Source organism: Chroicocephalus ridibundus, chromosome 23, assembly GCF_963924245.1.
Source record: "Chroicocephalus ridibundus chromosome 23, bChrRid1.1, whole genome shotgun sequence".
Lineage (NCBI taxonomy): Eukaryota > Metazoa > Chordata > Aves > Charadriiformes > Laridae > Chroicocephalus > Chroicocephalus ridibundus.
The window spans coordinates 1,105,787-1,125,983 of NC_086306.1; the positions used below are offsets into that span (position 1 = coordinate 1,105,787).

General features: G+C 43.4%; 2 protein-coding genes across 4 annotated transcripts in view; both read left to right on the forward strand.

Moving 5' to 3' along the window:
* Window positions 1-1,618: 1,618 nt before the first annotated feature.
* On the forward strand, window positions 1,619-16,002 carry NFU1 (NFU1 iron-sulfur cluster scaffold). The gene is made up of 8 exons (XM_063358758.1): window positions 1,619-1,708; window positions 3,856-3,962; window positions 6,788-6,923; window positions 9,508-9,574; window positions 10,407-10,521; window positions 11,692-11,755; window positions 13,988-14,162; window positions 14,947-16,002. Exons 1-8 carry the CDS (start codon window positions 1,662-1,664, stop codon window positions 14,992-14,994), a joined length of 759 nt encoding a protein of 252 aa, XP_063214828.1. The 5' UTR covers window positions 1,619-1,661; the 3' UTR covers window positions 14,995-16,002.
* A 4,057-nt stretch (window positions 16,003-20,059) lies between these two features.
* The window catches only part of GFPT1 (glutamine--fructose-6-phosphate transaminase 1), a 47,218-nt gene continuing 47,080 nt past the window's right edge, over window positions 20,060-20,197 (forward strand). For all 3 annotated transcript variants that reach the window (XM_063358844.1, XM_063358843.1, XM_063358845.1), the window contains exon 1: window positions 20,060-20,158. In XM_063358844.1, coding sequence (XP_063214914.1) covers window positions 20,152-20,158 — 7 coding nt within the window. In that variant the 5' untranslated portion in view covers window positions 20,060-20,151. The remainder of the gene's footprint in view (window positions 20,159-20,197) is intronic.

Below are 20,197 nucleotides of genomic sequence, written 5' to 3' on the forward strand. Positions count from 1 at the left end.
GCATGTGTTGGGGGGGGGGACGACACACGGGGATGTCCAAGAATAGGTTTTGGCAAAGCCCAGGGAAAACGGGCTTTCTTTGAGCACAGCTGCCTGCCAAGGTACAGTGAATCCAGCAAGGAAGGGATGGAAGTTTGTTTAAAGGGCTTGGTTGGATTTTTAGGTTGTATTAGTTAATTATAAGAGAATAATTGCTTGTGCAATCCCAAGCACAAATCTAGGCTGAGCGGCTGGGTGGAGAACGGCTGGAGAGCGGCCCTGAGGAGAAGGATTTGGGGGTGTTGGTGGATGAGAAGCTCAACGTGAGCCGGCAACATGTGCTGGCAGCTCAGAAAGCCACCCGTATCCTGGGCTGCATCCTCAGCAGTGTGGGCAGCAGGGTGAGGGGGGGGATTCTGCCCCTCTGCTCCAGTCTGTGAGACCCCCCTGCAGTGCTGCCTCCAGCGCTGGGGCACCAACAGCAGAAGGACACGGAGCTGCTGGAGCGGGGCCGGAGGAGGCCCCGGAGATGCTGTGAGGGCTGGAGCCCCTCTGCTGGGAGGACAGGCTGAGAGAGCTGGGGGGGTTCAGCCTGGAGAAGAGAAGGCTCCAGGGAGACCTTCCAGCCCCTAAAGGGGCTCCAGGAACGCTGGGGAGGGACTCTGGAGCAGGGAGGGGAGCCATGGGACGAGGGGGAAGGGTTTTACACTGACAGAGGGGAGATTGAGATGAGATCTGGGGAAGAAATTGTTTGCTGTGAGGGTGGTGAGCCCCTGGCCCAGGTTGCCCAGAGAAGCTGTGGCTGCCCCATCCCTGGAGGGGTTCAAGGCCAGGTTGGACGGGGCTTGGAGCAACCTGGGCTGGTGGGAGGTGTCCCTGCCCAGGGCAGGGGGTGGCACTGGGGGGGCTTTAAGGTCCCTTCCAACTCTAACCACACTGATTCTATGAATAAGCAGGCATGACTGGCCTAATATAAGTGACTTCTGGTCTAAAATCGGCAACACTATAATCTTATTCTAAGGAGGGAAGAGGCAGCTGTGGCACAGGTACGAACCGCAACTCTTCATCTTGTTGAAATTGCAAATGTGTCTCCTTCCTCCCTCCCTGGGAAGACTCTCTGCTCTTGTTTCTCGTGCAACACCCCTGCGCGTCGGGTGCCATCTGCAAAATCAAGAGCTTCCACCTCAAATATATTGTGCTCAAAACCCATTAAACCTAACCTAATCTCCAACTTCTCCTGCAGCCCCCATCTCTGGAAGGTTTCTGGGCTAAATCGGCAGTTTCTTGATGGCTTGTGAGACTCGGAGGGGGGAAAAGAAGAGAGTTAGAAGGGGCTTAACTGAAATGTAAAATTACTGAAAAGAAAATTGCTTTTCTTTCACCTCAAAAACAGGAAAATGTGGTTCTGAGGGGGCTGTTTCCAAGCCCTGCCTGCGTTATCCCACGCTGCTCCTTCCAGAGGGTGATAAATTGACGCTGGCAGTCGGGACACGGACAGTGACATTCTCGCTGTAGAATGTGCTGCAACGGTAAGAAATAACTTTTTTTTAAAAAAAAAAAGAAAAAAAAAGTATCCGTTTAAAAAAATAACCAAGGAAGCGTGTTCCCGCCCGCTGCCGCCGCGAGGGGCCGCGGCCGCGCCTCAGCCGGGGCGGGGCGGGGCGGCCCTCAGGAGCGCCAAGATGGCGGCCGCGCGGTGGCTCGGGGCTGTCGCGGGGCTGGGCGGCCGGTAGGTTACCGCGGGGCTCCCTCGGCTCGTCGCTGCCCCCGGCCCCGAGCAGGGAGCCCGGCTTTTCCTCGGAGGGATCCTTCCTCTCGCCCTTTCCCCGCGCGGCTGGGGAGGGAGGGGGGTGGCCATGTCGTAGCGACCTGCCGGGCCGCGCCGGACTCTTCCCCGCTCTTCCCCTTTCGTTCCCCGCTGCAGCGGGCGGATGAGGGTGGAGTTATTTCTTCCTTCTCCTCCTTACAGGCGGGCAGCGAGAGGCTGTTTTTTTCCCCCCAACTCCATTACAGTAGTCAGGTGTTAATTCCCGCCGACACACAGGTGCTGAGGGCCTTCCCCTGAGAGACTGTTCCCCCCCCCCCGCGCACGGAGGTGTGAGTCGTGAGGGGGAATTCCCGCCCCCCGCGCTCAGGGCTGTGCAGCGAGGGGTGATCCCCCCCCCCCCGACCTGTGCTCTGGGCTGTGCGGCGGGGAGTAATTCCCCCTCCGTGTGCTCAGGATCACGGAACGAGGAGTAATTCCCGCGCACACACACACGGGCACGGGGTCGTGCAGGCGGGGGCAGTTAACTGCCCCACACGTGTATGCTTAGGACCAAGCAATAGGGGGAAATTCTCCCGCCCTAGTTGCTAAAGACTATGCATTAAGGGGAAATTCGAAGGATTGTGTGGTGGACTGAAAAAGGGACTGCAATCTTTGTTCCCAAAAGCTCAAGGGAGAAAGGAGAACTTTTCTCTTGGGAGACCTTCCTCACACGTCCCGTTGTGGTCTCTCTAGCTGCTGTCAACGCCAAAAAATAAGCAAATAACATGATTTAGACCTTTTTTGTGTTCATGTCTCCCTCACTTGCAGCGGGGAAGTCCATTTCATCTTCTCTTGTTCCCGTGTTTTGAGGAATCTGGGCTTAGGTGTAGTGCTTGTGTTCTCATTGACCACCCCCTGAGAGAATGAGCCACCTCTCTCAGTAAGAGCCCCGCGGATATAATTTAGTTTACCTGCCTTCCCCCCTCTAACTGATAAGGAGGAGAGAAACCAGATAGGAATTAATTCTCTGTATTATCCATGCTGTCTGTGACACGAGGTGGGTTTTGGTTACGTTTGCTGATTTTCACTCTGCTCTGAAATACCTGGATGGTGTTGGCTGTGCGTAAAGTTACAGAAATCAGAGGTGCGAGCAATTATTTACGCTTTTGAAAGTTAGGCCTGTTACTGCATCACTCTGCCTTGCCTTTTCTATTAATGTTTTTTTCTTGTTTCCCCTGTGCTCTCCCCCCTTTTCACTTGGTCTGAGCAGGTGACGCTACCCATACTTTGACTGCTAGTGCAAGTTGTGTGGCCAGTGTGGAGTTGGCCATCTTTTGGCCAGCCCAAAAACCATCTTTTTAGGTGGTCTGGTTTAATTCTGGAAGAGTACTTGTATGGGAATATACTGAATTTCTTTATTTCCCAAAGGGAAGAAATACAGAGAAGCGGACAGGGGTGAGGGACAGCTCGGTACATGTAGCTAATAGAGTTTTTATCTTTTATCCAATGAGTTGTGCTGGTATTTTTTTTTTTGCGGCAAATTTTTGTGCAAGAGTAGCCATTGCATTACCTTTTTAGCCTTTTTGTATCTTCTAAGAGTCATATAGGAGAGCCTTATGGTTGACCAGCTAAACCCCCAGAGTAGAGGAGTAAATTCTGGCCTTGATTTAGCCTCAGGTGCTTTGGGTTGGATTCATCTCAGCCATCTGTAATCTGATAATTAGGTGTTTAGTCCAAGCTAGATTTCCAGGTGCTTGCTGCTGTCTGAGGGAAGACAAAAGGCTCCCTCAGGGTGATTTATCCTCTTCTGTTCTAGGTAAATAAGGGGATTTGCCTGTCTTTAGTGACTGTGAAGGAGTCTAGATTAATTTTTTTAGGTGGCAAAAATTGGAGAGTTATGTCTATTTTGTTATAAAAGGAGAGAGAGGTAGTGCTGAAAAGGGGGAAAAATAAGGGACGTTTTGCGATTTAACCTGTGAGCTCGAAACACTACCGGAGAGGTTTAAGGCAGATGAGCATCTTGCTGAGTTTGGCGTTGCTAGAAGCGTGTGAAATACTCTTTCTGTGGGGTAGTGCAGACTTGTAATCTGGAAATTGTTAATAAAATTATTAAAATAATTTTTCTCTAGGTTCTGTCATATGATGTTAAAAGATCATAATTTGACAACTCAACAGTCTTTCCACCAACTTGTGACAAAGAAACCATGTCTTCCATCTGCAGTATGGCATAATGCAGGTAAATACTAGTTAAAAATGAATAGACGAGCACTTTGTGAGTTTTTATGTCTTGTGGTAATAATGAAAGACTACTATTCTTTCAGAGATCTAGGTGTGGTAACATTTCCTAGGTGGTTTTAATGAAGTGCTAGTGCACCTGGACATTTGGAGCTTGGGGAGGAGGTGTGGATGGCTCGCCATGTGCTTGATTATACATGGGTTTTTTCTGTTATTCAGCTGCTAAGACTTATAAGGGGCTCTGTTTGTGCAAAGTATTATTTGGGTTTCCCGCATTTCTTCATTTACACTAAGATAGAAATTAAATTTATCCCTTGTGAAAGATTTTGTGTTGCCTTCTGTCCTGCTTTAGCTGGTGAGCTCTGCCAGATAAAATTGCTGGCCAGCCCCTAGCAGGGATGAAAGCAAAGCCTTTTGTTCTTAGAGCTACAATATTTTCTTTTTTTTAATTTTCCCCCTCTTGAACACACGTCGATGTATAGCGCATCAGTGATATTCTCCAGTAATATTACCTGCAACTTGGTATTATCCTGAAAAAACAATGTTTTAAGATTGAGTTTGATGTACCTACCATTTTTTTAGTAGACTGTAATGCTCAGGAAAGAAAAAAAAAACAAACTGAAAAAAGCAATCTGTGAAACTTGCACTGCAGAAAAACACTGCTTTTGCACCTGCCTGAGGCATTTAGCAATTGCTCTCCAATGCTGTAGAAGGAAGCGTCTAGGGGGAAAAAAAATCTGCAGGTGCTGTTGTGTGGAATTAGTCACAAATAGAAATCTTATTTAAATGAGTCTACTCAGGCAGAAGTTTCTTTTCAATTCTGATTTCAGAGAAGTCCAATCTTATCTGGTCCAGCACCATCTTTTCTAGTTCATTTCTAATCAACAGGCAGACTCTGACAAGTCGACTTAGTATTTTACCCGCTTCTGCAAGTGTCCTACTAAAGTCAGGCTCTATTTGGTGTCTTCTTACCTTGAGCAGATGGCAGAACGGAATAATAAGCAGGTACACAGAGCGTTCCGTAGAGGCTTGAAACAATACAGATGTTGATGTAAATACAGCCAGTTACCAACTACTGAATAATAAATTCCAAATGGGTTTTTCACAGCTGTGCAAAGAAATCTCCCGGTTGATTAGTGATTGCAAAACCAGGTTTTAGGAAGACGATCTTCAACTGCAGGACGCTTTTTAAAATACAGTGGCTACCCACGTGGACACCTTTTCCGAGAGCTGAGACAGCCATTTGTGTTTTAGGGTGTTAAAGATGCTAGATGAACAATGTACGATAGCTGTTAATGACCCGTTGCTTTAAAAAAATTGGCAGAGTGCACTCAGTTTACGCCACCCAGATCCCCTGTTGTTGGTTATTTGTTAACTGTGCTGTTAACGTTGGATGTGATTTTGGATGCCAGCTGGATCTGGAAGATGAGTAGCTCTTCCATCCCTATGGATAAAGCTGACTAGTTGCCTGCTCTATCAGTGTTATTCTTTTCATGTTAAGACTAAGTACTTCCGTGTGAAGTCTTTTTTCGCTTTAAAAAAAAAACAAACAACAAAAAAAAGAAAAGAAAATGTGGTTTGTGCATTCTTTGCCATTGTGCAGGTTCAAGGCGAGGGGGTTGTTACCATGAGAAGTACATGCAGTAACAATTTGGCAATTTATATATGGTATGATTTGTCATCTGATACTAGGGTGCTATGGGCAGCTCTTTTTTGCTGCTTTAAATCCCTCTATTGCATGTTTTCTGAAGTTATGTGAGCTTGTTTCTCAAGTACAATTTACTTATAAATATTAGTTCCCAGAGATTTTTGTTTTTAAAATGCATTTTTTCTTTCCTGAATGTTCATATATCATTGTGTTATTTGATGTGCAGGGAGAGTTAGAAAAAAGGAGATCTAGAAAGAGAATTAGAAGACAGGAAACTGCCCCTAAATGATGTTCAGCTTCGGTGGGACATCAGGCATGTGCTGCGTGGACATGTCTACAGGAAAATACACTATTAAATGTACGCCATTAAATGTAGAATAATAAATTTTAGTCAAGATCAGGCTTTTTTACACTCTTCTAGTGAAAGAAAGACCCGTGCCTCAGAAGGAAGTTCTGTAAAAGTTTATCTTTTAAACATCTTTACCAGTGAACTGTAAATAATTTTTTTTCAATTGTTCAGTCAGTTCAGTTTCTGGAGGATAAGTGATAGCTTAAAGTAATTTTTCACTCTGTAGAAAACAGTATGAACAGGGTGTAGGTCACTGTAACTGTTGTTATGCTTCTGTTTCTTTTTTTATAGTACTGAAAGATGAAATAAAAACCATGCCCCTAAATTATGTGTATCCTCAAGAGAGGGTTAGTAAACCTGATTACGCTTTGAACAGGAAGTGATAATGCTGGAAGAGGGAGTTCCCAGCATCTGAGGATCATAAAATAAAATAAAAAAAGCAACAGAGAAATTAAGGTTGCATCTCTCAGCCTTGAGCAGAAAGCGAGGGTGGTACTGGCCTCATGCAGTTCGATGCTGTTGCAGTAGGGTGCTTTTTAGTAAATAAACGTTAGCAAAAGATGCAAAGACAAGGTTCTGTTTATCGTCTTGTTTCTGTGAGGTGACATGCCTGTGCTTATCGGTCTTCATGTCAGTCTGGAGGCTTTCATGGAACCCATTGCATTGTGCTTTTAAAATAGCATTGCAGCGCAGGCTGCTGTTTGCTATAGCACAGTCATCACCCGGGCCTTGGCTTGTGAAATAATCAGGATCCCTGACTTTCATTTAAGCTGCTTAGGTCTGATTATTTTTCTTCTTTTTTTTTTTTTTCTCCTTTTTAAATTTCCAGTAAGATGTATGTTTATTCAAACTCAGGACACACCAAATCCAAATAGTTTGAAGTTTATTCCGGGGAAGGAAGTGCTGGAGTCGAGGACTATGGAGTTTTCCACACCAGCTGCGGCGTTTTGCTCACCTCTGGCAAGGTATTATCAAACACATCATAATTTGTTTGGGGGACCAGTATGGGCTGCGTGTCTACAATTGACTACAACGTTTTTAAGCACAGCTTCTGATCATTCTTCTCCTCCTCATACTTGGGAGCAGTTTGATTGGATTTAAGTTTTTAATACCGTTTTACTTGTGCATAAAATTAAAGCTGTGAATATTGTCATTACTAAGCAGTCTTTCTGTGCGTCTGTACTCCCCACGGCTGTATAATAGCAGAGTGCCTCACGGTTTAGTTTATGCAATGGGATTGAGTGATGTTATAAATCAGTATTGTTGAGCAGTTGCTGCATCCCCAGTGAGACCTCTGGCCCTGATTTTGCAAAATTGTTCCTGTCAGAACACTCTGAATTCAAGCAGTTACTTGGAAATCATGCAACTTTTCAGAACGGGGAAATAGACGGCTTAAGGAAGTAGATAATCTCCAAATACTTCAAAATAAACGTAGTAGCTTGCTTCCTTAGGCAGATGGTGGTGGTAACCTGAACTTCAATGGATTTTTACTTAGCAAAAGTTTTACGCCATTTCTGTCAAAGGAAAGCCAGTTTTGGCCGCTCTTTCAGGCTGTATCTGTAACAGGTCTTGGGAGTTACAGCTTTCAATACCAAAATGTGTGATCTGGAGTAAGAATTGCTGAGCAGATAATCGATTCGTATCATCCTGTTATAGAAGGGGTCTGGAGCACCATCACAATATTTGGAATATTTGGAAGTAAACGTTTTTACATGTTTGTCATAGCTCTCACATTAGCCTCTGAAAAGAAACTTAATCTGTTTCATGGGTGGAAGGGCTTCAATTTGAGGGTAAGATCCTGAAATGCTGCAGTAGGTTACCTCCAGAGATCCTAGTTTAAGTCATCTTTGTTTATATTGTAAGAATTACGTGCAAAAGTAGAAGCTGTTTCATTTGACAGTCTCTCCAGGAAATTGTAGGGTTATCAAACATGAGCACTGACGTTTCCAAACGTCTCTTGCAGAGTTTGAGAGCAAACAGGGATCTTTAGAAGCAACGCTCTGTGACTTAAAGAGAAAAATACAGTGTGAAAGGTTTTTGAGGACATCAAAACATGTTAGGGGAGTACTGAAGCTCTAGGATCTGATTATGCCAAAGTGCATCAGGTTGCAGAATGCAATCGGCTGTCAGAAAGTGGCATTTTGTTGTTGTATATCTGCAAATAGATGTTTTCATCAAAGACGACGTGTGTGCTAGAATGTGTCCCACGGCAAAACAGCTTCATTATGTGTATTATGCAGGTTAATGGAAAGAAGTTGCCTACTATACATCGTTAAACTCCCGATTATGGTTTTTGTAAATGGAATGCTCACTTATTGTGAAAGGGAATATTCATTTTCCGAAGAAGTAACAAAAGCTTTATGAAGGGGAGGGAGGACTATTTAATTCATCTAGGATAGTTTGATGCATAATTGAACTTGCATAATTTCATTGTTTAACTTTAAAATCCAGTTGGTTTAGTGATATAAAAGCCCAACACCTGTATAGCTGCTTCGTGCGTGGAAATTCTTTCAAATGGGTATTGTGAAATCTCTTCTGTCAATTCTGGTCACACGTTCCTTTGTGATAAGATTTCCAGTTCCTTCATTCATTGCGTTTGGATGTTTTCCAGTCCTTTAGGAGAAAATATCTATTTTTTTTTCCTTAATTACAAAACTACTCTTACAGCCTTATGCTGTATTTAACTCTGGGTGCCTCATACTTTTAATGATTTATTTATTTATTTTACTCTTCAGGAGTAGCATAATTTATTTATTCTGTAGATGAATTAGCTGAGTTTTATTTAACCATTTGTGGAAATTGGTCTTTACGTTCTCGTTCTGCTTTTTATACTTAAAATATTGTCAAAAATATGGTCTTTCCTATGATCTAAATTCTTGTGATGCTTTGGAAGTGTGCTAATTTACCACCTTGTTGTTGGGTGCTATATGGGCCACCTCAAGCAATTTAGTATGAATCATGAGACTTTACTAAACCTTCAAATTTTTCATGTGTCGTACAAAAGACTAAAAATATTGAAGATTGCTCACAAAGTGAGTTGGTGTGTTAAAGCCTTATGGACTGCTTGGCACTAATCCTTTTATTTAATGGCAATAGGATTGAAGGCAGTTATTGTTGAGCACAATTAATTTAAATAACTTGCTTTAATCTGAGGAATATTCCTTGTATTTGCACTAGTCCTGCCTGAAACAATAGGCGCTTACTGGTTTTGATGCTGAGCAAATACATTTTTATATACAGAATATAATTTTGCCTCCAAAGAAGAACCGGAGAGAGAGAAACTCTTTCATTCATCTTGTAGAAAAGTCCTGTAAGATGTGTTCAGTTTTACTATGTACACTGCTTCACAGCAGGATCTCCTGCCTCCTAGTAAGCTCTAGGTGCAGTAATTCTGAGTTTCTCTTAATGGTTCTGGTTTTAGTGGTTATTTTTGCCTAGAAATGTATTCTAGAACGTTTTTTCTGTGATAGATTAAATAAATCCTTATTGCCTGAAATGTGACTGCATTTTGGTGTTTGTGTTTTTTGTTTTGTTTTGTTTTCCTAACAGACAGTTATTCAAAATTGAAGGAGTTAAAAGTATTTTCTTTGGACCAGACTTCATCACAATCACTAAGGTAAGCAGAACAGAGATTCAAATGTACTAAAAGATGGCCATAGAGAAGGTCCTGTTGGATCTTGGACCTGCATAGTGAAAGTACCAAATACAATGCTCACAAGAGGCACAAAGGGAATTTCCTTTAATATAAAAGAAAAAAAGTAAATCGCAATGTATGGATAAGCACTGGAATAGGTTGCCCAGAGAAAGCTTTAGATTCTTTGATCTTGGCAATGGTCATCGTTGGGCTGGACGAGGCCCTGTGCAACATGGTCAGCTTGGAAGCTGGCTCTGCGTCAAAGAGGAAGCGGGAGTATATGACCTCCGGAAAACGCTTCCGGAGGAGATGGCTGTATGACCCCGATGGTGGGACCGCAGGCAGTGTTGTGTTTGCCCAAGGCGTGGAGCTCATGTCAGCAGAGATAAGGTGTGGTGCAGTAACCATGCAGTTATGCTGTTACTGTGTGAAGAGCATAGGGCAATTCTGTGAATAATAATTTGGCTCAGAATTAAATGGAACCAAACAAACTTGGGTCTCTGAAATGGTTCGGTAAAAATATGTGCCAAATAATGTATTTAGGAGCTTTATTTTTCACCTGTTTTGAGATAATATTTTAATAGCACTTGTCTTGTGAGCAAGGAAATCTTTCTGTTGACTGTTATAAATTGAGTCTTAGTGAACTTTTTTGGCAAAGTTTGACTTGACAAAACTGTGAAACCAAATCTATGCATTAAACACAAGAGCCCATTATGATATTTGTAACATAAGAAGCAGCTCTGCATAATTATTAGGAGGCAGATACTCTGTTTTTATTCTTTTTTTTTTTTTTTTTTCCTTATGATTCTCATAGGAGAGTGAAGACCTGGATTGGAACTTACTGAAACCAGATATTTATGCAACTATAATGGATTTTTTTGCCTCTGGCTTACCTGTAGTTACTGACGAGGCACCTAGGACAGATACAGGTAAATAAAACTCTTCAGGAAGAGGCCAGTATCTGCCTTTGGGTTTAGCTTTTGTGGCATCCAGAAGAGCCTCCACTTCTCCGTCAGAAAAGCGTGCAAGAGGATTTAAAGTGATAACTTCTAGGATTAACACAAGAGAGAATTTGCAGAATGTGTATGTGCTGGCAGAAGCAGTGCTGCGCTGTCTAAAGGAGTTGCTTACCTGTGAATGTAGAGCCTGCTTCTCGTCTGCTGTAGGCTGAGCAGTGTCTCTCCGCAGGAGCTGTGCTGAGCTCTGTGTTTCGGCAGTGTGGACCGTGTTCTGTTACACTTTGTGTGTGTGAAATATTTTTGCAAGTATTGAGGCTGTGTTTAGGAAGCTGAGTGTTCCTGCAGATCCTTTTTGTGTGGGCACTTACAAAGGCTTTTATTTCCCTCCTTAAATCAAAAAAGAGCACCAAAGCTTAATGTCTGTGTCTTAATGATAGGTTTATGGTCTTAAATGAACAAGAAATAGTAAGAAGTCTTTTCCAAACTGTAATAGAAAGTAATTGAGACAAACTTACGATTTAACTCAAGAGCAGTATTTAGCCTTTTATTTTCTCATTTGCAACTTAGCAACTTAAACAATTCTTCCAGTGTTTTAAGGAAGATTATGACTAGTAAATTCCTCTCTGCTCTCTTATGTCTGGATTTAATTTCAATATTGATATAGACTTTAATTTATATGAAAAAGGCATCTTTAAAAATGCTTCTGCAAGACTTATCAGTGAGCTTAAAATTGCATCCAGAGCTGCTAAATCCAGACACGTTCCTAATTCTTTTTTTGATGAATTTTTTAGGTTGCTAAAACTTTCCTTCCGAGAACCCTGCCTTAACCGATGCATCCTTATTGAATGTTAGTTGCTGCTTCCTTTGAAAGGTGTCGCTTCTGTTGTCTCTTAAGGCCTTTGACTATTGAGAACAACTCTGAACCAATACTGTTTGTTGTCGACAAAAGCCTGCAATGGAAATGAGGATAATGCAGGAAAAGATATTTACTCTGAATTAAAACTTCTGCCATTTGGTTTCAGTCATCTCAGCAATGTTTTTATGCGATTTCATTCTGGATATGCATTATGGATATGCAGTGTTAGTAATCATAATGGAATTCTCTCTGGTTCTGATTTGCACATTTTTCTTTTCCCCAAGCTGCATCAGAAGAAGATGATGAAGTTGTACTGATGATTAAAGAACTGCTGGATACAAGAATAAGGTAAATCAGGAACGTTACTGCTAGGTGGAGCGAGTTAGTCTTGGGGTTTGGATTTATTTAGGGGCCAGTGCATTTTTCTTTGGCTATGTGTGATTTCATGGCTCAGCATCTACTGTGGGGGTTAAAGGGCAAAACTGGCCAGCGTTCAGAATGCTGTTGCCTCTGTTTGAAAACCTTCTGTCTGGTTTTCCTGTTCAAGCAAACTGTATGCTGAACAGAGGCCTTATTGCTGGGTGATTTTAGAACCGTGTATAGTCTTACCCTCCATAGTGTGTTCAAAGAGGTCCATTGGGTTTAAGGTGGTTATTTTTAAGTAGGGAAAACAACAGTCTTTGCTTTTGCAGTAACATTTTTCCCTCTGTTGTATTCATCTGTGTCTTAATTATACTTGTCCTTCCCTTACAAGTGTCCCACAGTAGTTTATATTCTTGTGTCCTACTCTAAAGGAAAAATTTACTAGTGGGTTTCCCTTGCTGTCTGGTCTTCAATGGATTTTGTCCTCGTATCCTGCTTGCATTTTACTGGTTGCAATTTTATTGGTATTCTAACAGCTTGACTTTAGAAACTGGTGGTAACTAATGAAGTCTCAAGAGTGACTATGGATCATGTTGTTTACCTGAAGTGTATTTTTATGCTCATTAATTGCGTTCCAATAAGCAACTTGACATTTTAGATGCAGGGGAAGATATCTGACATGTTTCTGAAGCTGTGATATCTGATGGCAGCATCTTCTCCAGCTTACAAATTTCAGGAACCAGAAACATGTATGGGAGTTAAAATCACGGAATTCAGTTTAATATTTCCAGAAGTTACAATGAACTTGGGTTTTTAAATTTTCATTTTTTAGATGCTGCATTTTAAAAGTGATATTTAAAAATACCATTTTGGTTATCTCGGAGCTGCCGCATGGTATTGGTTCATTTTCCTGAAAGGAAAGAGGGAGAAAGGCAGAAATAAGCTGGCATGTTCTTCCCAAGCATATGTGCTAAGTGTTGAAATGTGTAACCCAAGTTTACTGGTGTATAAAGCCGTGGCAGAAAGTACCATTCGGGAGGCCCTTCTCTTGCTGGGTATGTGGTCATTTGAGCTCCCTGTAGTATGTCAGTCCTTGATTTCCCAGTGGCCTTTCGTAACAGTCGTGGAATTTCTGCTTCTCCCCACCTTTTTCTTTCTTTCATTCCCTTCCCCCTGCACTTCTCAGTGGACCAAGAAGCTGTTGGTGAGAATATTAGCAGTAGTGTATCTTACTTCATTCTACAGCAGCATGGTTTGCAGAAGCTATATATAAACCAGTGGTACGTACAGAGCACTTCTTGTTTAGTCGTTCAAAAATATGTGCGAAGAAGTGGTCAGAAAGTGCAGGATGGAGGGACTGTAGATTTGCAAGGTCTTGTAGTGTGTTTAAAAAAGTTAATTTCAACTAAGAAAAATGGAATTTTTAGTCATGTTCTTTGACTTTTTGGAATGGAGGTGATTTGCTATGGTGAGTTGTTAATAAGTGGGTCAGATTCATAGATTATTCTCTTGGGAGCGTAGCTCTCAAAAGAGTTATTTTGGAAATCAGTATAAAGAGCTTCTGTTAGAGTAACTTCATGGTTTTAGCTTGGTCTGGCAAAATGTTGCTGTGGGGATACAGTTACAATGCTGGGCATTTGTTGCTTGCAAAAGGAGAGGAGGCTGCAGAAATGCTAATGGTACTGGGATGTGATTTAGCAGATGCTGGTTTCTTCACCTGTTAGCAGGATTAAGCTTTTATATAGTCGTAGCTTTTTTTTTTTTCTGCCTTGTGTCAACTATGGTGAACTCTGTGTTTATGGGAGCACTTAAGGACTTCTTATCACTGTCCCTAGTCAGGTAACAACACACGTGCATTGTGTGGTAGGACACATACCTATTACATTTGGTGCGTAACGGAGGCAATCATCGTTATGTGTCGAGAGGGCCTCAAGGCAAACCAGTATTTCTTTGCAGGCTGAATCAAGCTCTGCTCTAAGGTGCTTAGCCTGGCCTAGAATTTCAACGTCCTACGGAAAAGCAGTAGCTGTCAATGTGAGAGAGTCCAGCAAAGTATGTATTGTTAGAAATTTGGAACAGGTGGTTGTAGAGAAAGAGGGCTTTAGTTACTATTCTTGACAGTTTGTTGTGTGTATTAAATTGAGCTTTAATAAAGATTTTTGGAAGGAAATATATTTCAGCTACGCCTGCTTTAAATTGAGTCTTGTGTTCCATCAGGCCGACAGTGCAAGAAGATGGCGGTGATGTTATTTATAAAGGCTTCGAGGATGGGATTGTGCAGCTGAAGTTGCAGGGCTCGTGCACCAGCTGTCCCAGTTCCATCATCACCCTGAAGAACGGGATACAGAACATGCTCCAGTTCTACATCCCTGAAGTAGAAGGCGTGGAACAGGTGGGTTGGTGAGAGATAATAGCTGCTTTCTTTTAAATGGAAAAGAAGGTCCCTTTCCAGTGTGGACAGGCTGACAGTTTAAGCAAAAGTACAGGATGTACAAACGCATTTTTTCTAACTCAGAAGCTGTATCTTAGCAAAAGATCCAGAACTATGCAAAGTCCTATGCAACCCTGTGCACCAAAATATGCTGGGGACTGCCTGGTGGAAAGTGGCTTTGCCGGAAAGGGCCCGGGGTCCTGGGGAATGCCGAGTTGAACTTCCAGCTGTGTGCCTTTATGGCAGAGGAGGCTGACGATATCCCGGGCAGTATTAAGGGAAGTATTGCCAGGAGGCTGAGGGAGGTGATGCCTCGTTGGAGACTCCCCAGTATCCCAAGTCCCTCTTGTTCTGAGGAGCCCAGACCTGGATGCTCTGTGTTTGCCAGTGATTGTTGCCTTTGTGCTTTGGTGACTTTGTGCGATAATAAGGGACAGGCTTTTGTCCCCTAAAACGCAGCTTCTTTTGCTTTCTCATTAAAAATCTGATATGCTGCAGTGATTGTTCTAGTGGCCTTCATAATAACTTGAGCAGCCTCCTACTATTTCAGCCACATTTCCTCCTGGCATTTTTGATTGCAAGTATTTTCTTACTTTTTTCGTGCAACTGTTGTCATTCCGTGGTGTAGAATAACTGCTGCTCTCCTTGGGTCCAGCAAGGATTTAATGTAATAAATTCTCTATGCGATCCTACGGGGCTGAGAGCTTAAACTGTTCACCTAAGCTACTTCTGGATTTGATTTCAGGTTGTTGACGACGATGATGATGTGGAGAAAGAAGCAAATTCTACTTGAACTAGCATCAGCTATGGCTAAATACATATTCACCTCTTAGTGTACGTAAACTATCTTTGTGACGAGGAGCAACCAAATTTGCCTTTCTTTTCAGAAAAATAGTTCCACTTATATCTGTGAAAATGTATCATCAGTTTAAGCAGTTTGTCCGCTAATTTATTAAATGCTCTGCATTCAAAAAAGAATCCTTTTGCTCTACTTTGTACTCTGTCTTAAGAAAGAAATGTCAGGCTTTAAAATCTCTCCATTGTTCTTTCATACAAAAAAGCTAAAGACTGAAAAAAAGAGACAAGGCAGAAGTGAAGTTTCTTGACTGTTTTTTGTGCAGTAGAATTATTAAATGTTTATTCCCCCAAACCTCCTTATGGGGCTTGCAGGACTATCTGCCCTTGCTCTATAATTGGGAGATTCAGGAATGTTAATTTTATCCAGTCTTGTTAAAAAGCTTTTGATTCATATCAGGGTTTTGTGTGAAAAATAACCCATAACTCCAGCTCTTCATTTTAGAGAATGTGGTATTCTCATCACTTGTGGAAAGTTACCTACTTGCTCACTGCCACTGTGCAAACAATAGCAACAAAAATGAAAAATGTGAGTTGTTTGTTATAAAAATTTTATCTTTTAAAATAAATGTTAGAAGATGATGATCCTTATCAGCTTTAGTAAATAGAGAGACTAATTAGCTTACTTGGAAGTAAAATTGTTCAGCCACCATTAGTGGTCTGTTTAAACTTGCAAAAGTGATTTCTCAACATAGTGCTCCAACATCAAGATGAATGTGCAGCGCTTAAGGGCACAAATTACATTTGTAGGATAGCAAAGAAAATTAATGTGTTTACCTGTGCCGTATCCTGTTTGTTCCTTCTGCCGTGCCAAAGAGTGCAGCGTATGCGTAACTTGGCCGCCCTGGCTGAGCGAGGGAAGACGTGGCAGAACGGAACAAGTTCCTGGTTGAGAGACTATGAGAACAGAAATATTTATTGTCCCGAAATGAAATACGTAAATCAGGCTTTGCAAGTACTTCTGTTTACTTATGCGTGTAGGATTTACTTTCTTCCTGGTGCCTAGCTTTAGCAGATGGCTCTGCTAACGGAAATACTGTTTCTTCTTTGCGCTGCCACAGTCGAGCTGAGTTTGGGGTCGTTATTTCACTTATGGTTATAGTTGTATTCCCTCTGTGCGAGGATTTCGCAGCCTCCGGTGTGTTCCCCTCTTTCGCGCCTTGCCAGTGTAATTCCACTGAGTCCCTAAACAGGATCAATTAAGTCAGAAAATCTTTCATATAGCACGCAGATCAGCATGTGGTAACCATAAACTTAATATTACTTGTTAGAAATTTGAAATCAAATATTTTAGCAAAATATTTCTTCAGATTTCATGGAGAGTAATAACCTACAGTGATTTAAACTACCCTCTCAGGATTTGGAAATTGGTTTGAAATGACCATATTTTCTTTACCCTTTTATGAAGTACGCAGTGCCTGATCTTACAGGTATATTGATAACAAAATTCCTCTCGAGGGTAGCCTCAGACTATCCAAAAGAGAGCTTGTGCAAACGTTATCGCCATGTTCTTTGTCAGCAAACCATAGAATGGTGAGGAACGTTTCTCAAAAATAGAGCTTTTTAGGCCTAATTTGTCAATTTAATGCACTATATAAGCCAAAACCGAAACAGCAAAGTAGCTGTTTTGTGTGTTAAATAAAATGTTATCTCTTAAAGGCGTGGTCTTTATTATTCAACTAAGCAGTACTAATATCTTCCAGGTCCAGTAAGGATCCAGTTCTGCCACTGTCTTAGTATTTCCAGTCCTGTTTTTAATGGGCTTTTGATTTGTACAAATAGGACCAAATTAAGCCTGTGCATACTGAGGCTGAAGATGAAGCATCTTGTGATTTTGAGACCGAAGAGATTCCGTGTCCAGCGTGTATGCTGTGTGTCCTCAAGTTCCTCAGGCTCTGTTGTGGAGAGAGAAGCGCGTAACGCTCGCATGCCATCCTCTTTTATCCGTTCTGTCCCCCTCCAAAGTAAGCTTTTTAGGGCAGTGGTTGCATTTCTACAGCGTAAAGCAATGGCGGGGCTCTCCAGCTCTGGAAAAAGGGAAGCAGAGGGGAGGGGTTAAGGGCCAGTTCTCACTTGGGGAACAAAACCGAACCCGACTGTATTCACAGCATTAACAATAACCATAAACTCTAATGCTATGGCAGCCCAGTGTGGCAAAATTGTCAGCCCAAACCGTTAGGAGTTTGTGAATCTTCCAAGCTCTGTCTGGAATAGCTTAGTGCATGGAAAGAATTCCTGTTAGCGAGAGGCGTCCCGTCTCCTCCACTCACCCAAAAGACCTTTCACATTTCACAGAAGCTGAGGCAAACAGGGGAGTGACTGTTCAACGTTTAGCTGAGGAGTTAACGTGGTGGCCTGCGTGCTCTGTGGCGGTATGGTGTGGAATGGCATGGTTTTGCTGTTCTTTTTTTAAAGTGGGCCCTTCAGTTAGGGAGCTGGGAAGCTGTGCTGCCGTAACGCTCAGGTCAGCGAGGTTTTTTGACTGCGAAGTTTTTCTATAAATTGTGATTAGTCATTGCATTTAAAATAGCAATGACTGCTTGAAATTATTCTGGTATTTTTTTAAAGAAGAAAATACTTTGGTATTTTTGCTGTGCCATAGATAAGTACAAAATTGTAGGCTGCCATTCAGCCATTTTTGTTTTCACCCGTCTCAGCTAGAGAAAACATGTAAAATCCATTCATGTTTCCTAAGCACTGTTCTGGCACTCTCTTTCAGAGGAGAAGCTGATTACAGCTATCTAAGCTCTTGTCATCTTGAAACCGGTCACAGGTGGAGATGTGCTTTTTGTCAGGATGTGACTCATTCCATGGTTCTAGGAGAAATTAGCCTGTTTGTCTCTAAGGCAGCCTTCTGCTAACGCTGTAGTGTTCGGCGTGGAGCAGTCGCCAGCCACAGCCTTCGCCGACAGCAGTTTTGGAGCAGGTACTTTCAACACAGCAGCAGGAGGAAGTGTTTCCCATTACCTGATGTTAACGTACAAAAAGCATTATATTAGGAAAACATACTCTTTTCCACGAGGTGATAGTTGGCAGTCTGTCTGAAATTTGGGACTTTAGCCAGAACTTCTGTTTCAAGTGAAGCATGTTCAGCTTAGAGGAGAAGGAAGTGGGCATTTTTTTTCCCAACCATGACCCATTTCTGTTAATTTTAAAAGGCTCACGTGTGAGAGAGAGTTTGGGAGACTGTTTTCACGTTTCTCCATCCAGCAGTAAGTTGAACATCTGCATCCGCATGAACTATACGTGGTGGTAAAACCATCTACTGTACATACAGCGAACCTCAGAATAAAGTAACAAGTTACGTAGGGGATAAATATTGGCTTTTATAGGGAAAAAAATTAAATAGCCACTCAAGACTAAACACACGGAGCTTAATTTCTGTAGATGTAAAATTCTGAGGAATTTGCACCGGATTAGTACATATGGATGGATGAGTTAGCCTCGGTTTGAAGGGTTCATTTATATATGGTATAGGTTTAAGTTGTAAAGTTTGGTATTTGCTGTGCTGCTGACATGAACTATGTATTTTGGGAGCGTTTGTAAGGCCCGGCCGTGCTCCTTCAGGTCTGGGGCATCCCACGCTGTAAGTAGAGTCGTATCCTTTCCATTTGTCTTCAGATAATGCTATGGATTATTTTAGGTTTGTCGTGAATACCTTAAGAAATTTCGCTAGTGAGAAGAAGTGATGAACTGCAGGGCAGCAAAGGAACCCCCAGTATAGAAATAAACCCGCAGATGAATTGGGTATGCCTGGCAGACCAGTTTGAACAGTGGCCAAAGGTGAGGAGAGCGGTATTTCTGCGCCGGTGTGTATTGTGTGTACTTCTGGTGATCACCTTTCTATTACGATAGGTTAATAGTCCCCTTCTCAGCCGGGAAATCGACTTCCACTGCCACAAGGCATCCAGCTTCCTACTTAGAGATGTGGAAGTGGGGGGAAAAAAAAAATCAGAGTTTGAAGTCAGCCTTCCTGCACCTCCCAGCTGCCAAAGGGGAGATAAAGCAGCGAGCACCTTGGCTCCAGGTCACTGCTTTCCGCAGGCCGGTCCTGGGAACAGGGACTCGCTGCCTTGGGCTGTCCCCGCAATGTCCTCGCTGCGGAGCAGAAGCAGGGTGTGATGGCTGCGAACTCGACGCGTCTTAGATCGGTGACCTTCCTGCTTCTGTTCGTGTTCTAGCAGCGAGTTCAAAAATTGTTTTCTTTTTACGTATACTAACATTTTGGGTTGTTTTCTGGACTTTTTAAGGAAATCTTTCTTTATTGTTAAGATAAAGCTAGGTGAATGGTGTTTTTTCTTAAGAAGGAGATTGCTGTCTTTTTGTCGCCTTAGGCTTTTAGTAAGTTTGTCAGCCGGTACGTGATGGTGGTGGTTGCACGTGGACGGTGTAACTAAGCGGTATCTGGCTGTACCAACAAGGCTGTCGCTCCTCCGCCAGCACACACCACCCCCACCCCCCCACCGGCCCACTTTGCTTTGCAGATTCATCTTAATGCTTTCTTTATCGTGCTACTGAATAAGTGCTATTATAGAGCAGCAGAGTAGAAAGAAGGGGATGGGCCACGTGGATTTGTGTCATTGCTGGAGGGGGGAGGATGCACCGGGGGGGGGGGGGGGCACGGATCCTGCCGCTGTCCCTTGGGGAAAAAAAACCCTGGGGGGGAGGGGGGTGAGGGTTAATGATTTGATCCTCTCCAAACGCCGCTGAAAGGCGTGGGGATAATCCCGCTAATATGAATTATTAGGGGGGTTATCCCCCCCCCACGGGCTGAAAAGCGGGCCGGGGGACGGGCAGCGCTCCCTCCCTCTCCCGGGCGGACGCGGGGCTTCGCCCGCTCCGCCGGCTGCCCGGGGGCAGGACCCCTTTGTGCGTCCCCCCGTCCCCGCCCCGCCACTGCGGGCCCGCCCGCCCCGCTCCGGCTGCCACGTCCCGGAGGGGGCGGGCGGGCGGCGGGGCCCAATGGCGGGGCGGGCTGCGCGCCTGCGCCCTGCGCCCCCGCCGCGGGGCGTGGAGGCGGGGAAGGGAAGGGGAGGGGGGGGAGCGGTGCGGCCCCGGCGCGCAGAGGCAGCGCGGGCGCGGAACGGGGCGCACCATGTGTGGTAAGGGCAGAGCGGCGCGGCCCCTGGGGTCGGGGGCGG

Bases quoted from the DNA above. Each gene is read 5' to 3' on its own strand.
- NFU1 (XM_063358758.1), top strand. From the start codon at position 1,662: ATGGCGGCCGCGCGGTGGCTCGGGGCTGTCGCGGGGCTGGGCGGCCG. The intron at 11,756-13,987 runs GTAAATCAGGAA...GTGTTCCATCAG, and splicing joins CTGCTGGATACAAGAATAAG to GCCGACAGTGCAAGAAGATG. The intron at 14,163-14,946 runs GTGGGTTGGTGA...ATTTGATTTCAG, and splicing joins AAGTAGAAGGCGTGGAACAG to GTTGTTGACGACGATGATGA.